This window comes from Myotis lucifugus, unplaced genomic scaffold (genome assembly GCF_000147115.1).
Source record: "Myotis lucifugus unplaced genomic scaffold, Myoluc2.0 scaffold_52, whole genome shotgun sequence".
In the NCBI taxonomy this organism is placed as follows: Eukaryota; Metazoa; Chordata; class Mammalia; order Chiroptera; family Vespertilionidae; genus Myotis; species Myotis lucifugus.
This window is the reverse complement of record NW_005871100.1, coordinates 448,600-456,204: the sequence shown is the minus strand read 5'-3', so window position 1 is coordinate 456,204 and position 7,605 is coordinate 448,600. Positions and strand designations below refer to the sequence as shown.

The following is a 7,605-nucleotide window of genomic DNA, read 5'->3' as shown; positions in this document are numbered from 1 at the left end:
TTCCTGGGAAAAGATAACCATCTCCTCAATCTGGGAAGTTTCTCCAACTCCATCTCTAATATTTTGCGTGAGCTTTAGGGCTTTTATTGCCATTAATTCCACCACCCTCACTTTTGAGTACCATTGGAAAGGTTTGAGGTAATTGTCTAGGTCAGTGGTTGGCAAACTGCGGCTCGAGAGACATGCGGCTCTTTGGCCCCTTGAGTGTGGCTTTTCCACCAAATACCACGTGCGGGCGCGCACATACAGTGCGATTGAAACTTCGTGGCCCATGTGCAGAAGTCAGTATTTTGTGGAAGAGCCACACTTAAGGGGCCAAAGAGCCGCATGTGGCTCGCGAGCCACAGTTTGCCGACCACTGCGCTAAACCATTGGCATAAGCCCATGCTGGTTCTCTAGCAAATTAGAGAAAGGGGTCTTAAATTTACACATAATATTATGTGTTATTTCAGGAGTTTACAGACTTCATGGTTAAAACAGAACAGATACAAATCCAGACTTGGGATGGTCATGGTGGGGATAAGGGTCAAGACACATTTTGTAGCAATTCCACATACTGTAAGTGGTCTGAATTACAAAAAGAAGTTTAGTTAGGGGAAACAGGTTTGAAAGTGGCACATATAAGGTAAGAAGAACCTGGTGTATTTTTAGAAATGCAAATGGTAGAATTTGGTTGGATTATAAAGTGAGAGAGTAAGGAGAGTGGTAGGAAATAAGCAAGATCTCAAACATAAAGGCTTGCATCTCACACTCAAATGTTTAGCCTTTATCCTAGGGTAAGGAGGGGACAGGAGAAAGGTTTAAGCAGGGGAATATTAAGAACACATTGTCTTAGAAAGAATGCTCAAAATACATAATCTACCCAGCGCTGGCTGTTGCATATTTTTCAGCACTTTAATGAGAATAAAGATAACTAATGGAATATAATTTACTCCAGACTAATTTCCCTCCCTTTCCCATATATTAAATCCTGACTAGTATTAAACCAGTGTTCATTGGCTCTAACATATCTAGTTTCATGTTACCAACTACATTTTAGGAATGTATTGAAGGGTGATTACTGTGGAGAAAAAAATCTTGGCAAGTACAAGATATTCACTGAGATGAAATAATGGACACATCATTTGTTGCACTATAATATAGTTAATGTTTATGATGTAAGGTGAATAGTTAACTAAGGTAAAGACTGATAAAAACATGTAATTGAAATGTAAAAACCAATACTTTTCACTCAGGTATAAAAAAAAATGTAAATTTCTGTAGGGTACGGATTATGAGTGTTTTGTCCCTCCAGCTCAGTGCCTGGTGCATGGTGAGTTCTCCATAAATATTTTTGAATGAACAAATTAATTAATGGCTCACATTATTTCAAAAGAGAACTCCCAATCATCTAGAAAAAGATTTTATTTTTAATATCATTTAATCAAAGCTTTATTATTTATTCTTATGGGGGTACTAAATACATACAAAGAACATAAAAATCTAAATCAGCACCCAGGACAGTATATTACTAGTCATTTACTATTTTCTCTTATATAGATGTAAATTTAAAATTATATTACATGTTATTAACATTTAAAGTTGAAATAATAGGTATAAAATTGTGACCTAAATTCTAGCTTATTTAAATTGTACTTACAACATTATACCAGTAGATGGCACTCACTGAGAAAAATCCTTTAAACTGAGGCCTGTTAATAGAATGTGCTTTTTAAAAAAGAATATAATCACTCAATTTTTTGGTTTAAAAATTAGAATGTAGGCAGGTTTTGGAAAGTTTTGGTTAAGAATGTCAAAGGGAGTAATCTGCCTTACATTTTTTCCCAAGACTGCTTTCTTTGTATTCCTGCAAAAAACAAAGTAACTCAAACATTACATATGTTTGAGATTTGAGAATATTCTGAAGGATTTACTAAATATTCATAGAGCCATAGAGATGGTGAATGTCGGAATAAGTGCCATTAAGATCTCAGTCCTGGAAATTTTATGCTTTGCACCATGTCATACCTCACCAATAAAAATTTCATCGAAGTCACGTAAGCAGCCATCAGCCAAATAAGCCTGTGGTTCTGTTTGAGACAGAATACCTTCCTACACTGCCAATTTCACCTGGATTCAGAGCATAATTTATGGGGTGGTAGCTTCACCTCAACAGATGTAAGATTCTCAAGCTATTAACTTTTTCTGAAAGGTGGTTTCCCATTACTGAAGGCATGCCAGCAGACACTAATGACTCAATGACGGGGACATTTGTGAGACAGGATGACCCCAACCTGATCAGAAATCTCTTTAACATGGTGTGGATGAAAAGCAGCCACATGCTAATCTGACTGGCTCAATGAAGGCCTGCATGGCATCCTTATAAACTCAGAGAGCTAGAGTAACCACAAAGGGTGGATCTGAAATTAAACCCTCTTTAGCTAAAAGCAGTTTATGGTGGGCAGTCATGTCCTAGGCTGGTATCTTCCCTGACAAAGGTCAATATTTACCTTAACTGAGCCTGTCCATTGTCTTTTGCATCTGAGAACATTCCTTTGGAATGTCAGGGTAACTCCCCTTTCCCAGACCTCACAGGGCACAACCGGTACACTGGGACAGAGACCAGAAATCCTCACTGTTTTATCATGTTCATTGTTGACTGTTAACTAGCCTGTCCCCACCTATGTAAAAAATGCATGTGTCTATCATTTTACTTTTCATCCAATCCCAGAGGTTTCCCACTGTGCTTTCTCCCACCCCCCTAATCTATCACCAATGGATTTCATGGAACCCACTTGCAGCATCTCTTTTGATTGTAATGCATAAGATAAGATGCACAACTGCCATTCTCAGGAGCTTTATCTCAATCCGTTGAGATTTTGCTCCCCAGTCATTGTCAACAATTAGGCTCAAAAAAATCTCACAAAAATTCTTCAAGGTTTGAATGTTTCTTATGTTGACAATTGTTATATAAGTAGAAATTTATTGTTTATAAACATTAGCTGCAAATCCAACTGGTTTCCTCCAACCCTCCCATCATCGCCTCTTCAAATGAATTGAGTGTATCTAACCCGCCCTCTTTTGTCCTTTAGAGGTTAGAGCCTCTAAGAATAAAACATATATTACTTGTCACCTATCAGAGTAGGGCTAGGACTAGATTCAATATTATGTTAATGTTTCCCCACATTCTCCATAAAGTAAAAAACAAACATAACCTCCCCACAAACAAAAATTTAAACAGAAAATATAAATTTTCAAATTCTAACAACTATTCTTTTTCCTCACATGCATTCAGTTAATCAGATTATGATTTTTAAGCAATATACTTTAATATTCATTTGGTCACATGTGACTTCTAGATTGTCATAGGTACACATCATATCTGCAACATTTTTTGAAACAAGATATTCATATAGGCTTTTGATAATAACACAAAACTGTAAGAGCATGAAAAAAATGAATATTCTTTCTAAAGTAAGCTTGTTTTTTTTTTTTTGTAACAACAAAAATCAAGTCTTCTTGGACAGAGTTGTAAATGGTTACAGACATATGCACAGACACAGGAGACATGGAATAATTGCTAGGACACAACAAGCACCATGGCCTTTTATACATCATGTGCTATTACAACAGGTACTACCTTCACAGGTATCATTATTTCATTATATTTTGAGTGTGAGTTGTTACTATAGAAATATAATAATAATATGTGGAGAGAAAAAATATACAATTATAGATGATCTAAAACAAAAAAGATACTAAAACTATAAATTATTTAAAAATTGTTAAATATATATATATTTGTGGTAAGAATTGATTATGGTATGTAACTAGTTGTAATCCTTGAGAAAAAAGATATCACACCTTTATATATCAAATGATGCAGCAGAATTTAATTATGCTTCCATATGGATCTCGTAAATATATGCCTAATCCTTGGTTAAGGTTAGTGTTTGTAACAGCTCAATCTCTGCTTTTTTTGGTACTTTGATAGTGGGTAAAAAGACATAGTCTATAACTTAAGTAGGGGAAAACATACAAAAATCTAGGAGTTACCAGTTCCTAGGTTTGTATGAACATGAACAAATCCTATCACATCTCCTGATGTCAGTTTTGTTTAATTACAAGATGAAAAGTTCTGGCTATTATTTCCCTCTTAGTTTTAATAGTCCAAGATGCCATTCCAAAGCATGTTAAATTATTAGGAAATTTAGGATAAAGTTATAGCATATTCAGTCTCAGCACTGGGAAATATGTAATAATGAGTCTACTGAATAAATAGAAACCCCCATTTGATCTGGGAATTACCAGTAGTTTGAATAGAAAACCTTAGTGGCTACTGCGGTTGTGTAACATCAGTTTAATGTGGTTTTCAAATTTGAGTGTGTATTGGCATCACCCAGAGAGGTTTGTAAAACTTATTTTTGATTTCTAACCCAAGAGTCTTTGATTGACTTGGTCTGGGATAGAGTGTGAAAATTTGCATTTTTACCAAGTTCCCAGCCTGGGGACCATACTTTGAGAACCACTGATGTAATCTATACATTCACTCTTAAAATGTTAAAGTCGTCTAGTTTTTTAAATTCAGATATATATCTTTTTCTATGGATCACACATATTTCAGAGTCATGGAGAATATATTCCACAAGTGTAAAACGCCTGCAACTCCTTAAACGTAGGAGTTAATTGATGCTAGTCGATTTAAACCTAAATAGATACTTCTTATAATCGGTAAGTCTTTAGATCAGGATTCTATACAGGCATAAACAAAATATTTCAATGTATATGATTGACAAGATAATATAAGTCCCTTTCAAATCAATGGCATTCATCATATGGAAGCCTTTTCAGAAATACATATGGTCAAGGAGAGAGTGGCTCTTACTAGAGGGGACTCACCTGTATGTATAAGGACCTACTTGCTTCACCTTGACATTGGTGCTGTTAACTATCACTTCCTCTGGATTTTGCACATCAAAGATCCAAAACTGCCTGTAAACTTCAGTGCCTGTTGTAACCCAGTTTTTAAAAGCAGTTGTACCTTCTTCGAGGACAACTTCCTATAAAAAACACACACAAAACAAGCGTGGGTTATTTCTTTGTAGTAAATAAGGGCACTTCTGGGTGTTTTCACCTGTAATTAGCCAATGAGAAGACCAGGCGCAAGTACCTTCATACATGAGAACCTTTGCAATCTCGCCACTCACTTGCAACAGAAATGTTTCAACAAATCATCGTAGCAACGTCTTTAGCTAACCTTTTACAAAAAGGATCTCTGTGTAATACTGCACACGTCTGCTGATCTTAAGGCCAATCATTGGCAAGCCTTCGACAGTGACCCTTCGGCAATATTGCAGCAGTTAGGAACAACACAATTCATTAAGCAAATTGTATTAAAGCTCTTCCAAAAAGTTCTTATCATGTGGAACATTAACTTTTCTTCTGCAATAAGTGAGTTGGGCTGATGAGGCAAAAACAGAAAAATGCAGAGAAAAGTCTAGTGGTCATGGACACTATTTGCTTTTCTTCAAAAGCTGGAGACTTCAGGGGATGATCACTTAAGGTTAATTAAGTTAAGAAAACAAATGCTTCTGAATAAGAAACACACAATTGACCTCCTCACTTCAATATCATGCTCAATATGGCTTCCCCTAACTCTCAGTATATCTGCAGCAACCCAACAGTACATGTACCCAAACATTACAATAGTCGAATTCATTATTATTAGGATACTATGTTTTCAATAAAAGGATTAAATAAGGAAGTCGTCCTAGTATTCTTTTGTGAAATCCATTAAACATCGTGGACACTCTTTGTAGTGGAAAAACAAAATACCAATGACAGAATCAGAAAACCCTATTTTGGAAAATCTGTCCCTTTCTTTAGGAGCTGTGGGACTGAGTGGAAAGCCACCAAACCCCTCAGGGTTAACCTCATTATCTGTAAAAGAAGGGAATTTTAGATGCTCTCCCAGTTTCCTTCTGTGGCTTTTGCTCTCGGGGCCAGAAGCCAGAAGTCTATGAAGCTATAGTAACTAGTGCCAACAAAGGTGATTTTGTGGCAGGCAGTATTTCCAATGCCCAGGTAGAAAGCTCCAACTTCCCTCGGTGTGCTAGAGGAAGAGGAAGAAAACTATTTCACAGAACATGAACCTAAAGAGGCCCATAAATATAGGAACACAATCTGATCTATTTGTTTCCTTCACCTGGAAGCGTCAGTTCATAGAATGATGAATCAGGAAAGGACATTGGACATTATTACCACATTTTCTAGTACTGAGGCTCTGAGAAGCCAGGTGGCTGGCCCATGGATAATCTAGGCATATCGTCGCAGAAGCTGAGCATCCCAGGCCCTGACCCTTAGACCAGTCCTCTTTTACACCAGGCTATTTTCTGTCACCTCTGCACTTAGTTGGTAAAAGTAAAACTGAGTTTCATATCTTCAGGAAACGTTACATATTGCTTAAAGCAAAGGCTAAGGCAATTCCTTGGGGAAGAACAAGGCACCAATTGAAAATGCCATTACAAAATCCCTGCTGTTGCAATCACTGACACTGGTTACACTGGAGCTGCTAAAGTGATGGTGGGCCCCCTTTCACAACCAATTATCCTTGAAAAACTTCCCATTCTCTCCCAGAAAGTTAGATTCCGGTACTAACAAGCCTCATATTAAGACAAAATCACAGGCAGATCATGCATCATGGCTATTTTTCTAAATGTAAAGATGTATAATGAGGGTGCTGAAGCTGAAATCTATATAGAAGCTGTGTGCTGTATTAATTTACCCATTTCAAGAGACGTATGAGAGGAAAACACACACGGACCTATATTTGTACACATTACTCTCACACTCCAAGAATCTTAAGGACTAATGCAGTATCAATTATTTATCATGTACCTCTCAAGCCACTTATCTTAGTTCAGTTCTTAATGAAAGAAAATCAATAAATGCTTATGGAATTGAAAAGGGAATATGATGGGATATCCTTGGTAGGACAGAATACCTCCCTCACCCTAATGCATATGCATTTAATCTTGAAAGACCTAATATGCCTTTCTTCTAAAGGCCAATACACCACTTTGCCTTAATTATTAATCAGAAGATTTCTTTTTCTTTTTAAATGCGAACATTGAAATGAATGCTTTGATTTGCCAATTGTTAAATTCAGGGTCATCTAAACCTATCTAATTTTTTTCAGAGGTAGAAATGGGTCCTAGAGAAAACAGAAAACAGATGTCTGATTCAATGACATATGACAGTTTAGTGGCAGATAATAAAGAAACTGGGTATTTTCACTACAATTTTCTATAGTTTCCATATTGTCATGATTTGTTCAGAGACAAAAATATTGCAGCAATCAAAATAGGAATGCATTTCTTCTGATCCTAACATTATGTATTAGAACATTGTATAGACACCCTTTGACCACCAAGATTGACTATGTCACAAGTTCTTCTTTTAAAAGGAGCAAACGATTTTATGCCTTTGTGAATTTAAAATTGGATTTGGGCTATCTAGCCTATTTTGCAAATCCTTGGCTAAATTTGAAGTATAAAGCTGATCATTATGTAATCAGTATCTGTCTCTGACTTTAAGTATACAGACTATCCAGCCCCAGCAATGGCT

General features: G+C 36.4%; 1 protein-coding gene across 4 annotated transcripts in view; it reads right to left on the bottom strand.

Moving 5' to 3' along the window:
- Positions 1-7,605, bottom strand: part of CD36 (CD36 molecule) — a 60,084-nt gene that overhangs the window by 17,419 nt on the left and 35,060 nt on the right. For all 4 annotated transcript variants that reach the window (XM_023753816.1, XM_023753817.1, XM_014455850.2 and 1 more), the window contains exon 4: positions 4,879-5,039. In XM_023753816.1, the coding sequence (XP_023609584.1) occupies positions 4,879-5,039 (161 nt within the window). The remainder of the gene's footprint in view (positions 1-4,878; positions 5,040-7,605) is intronic.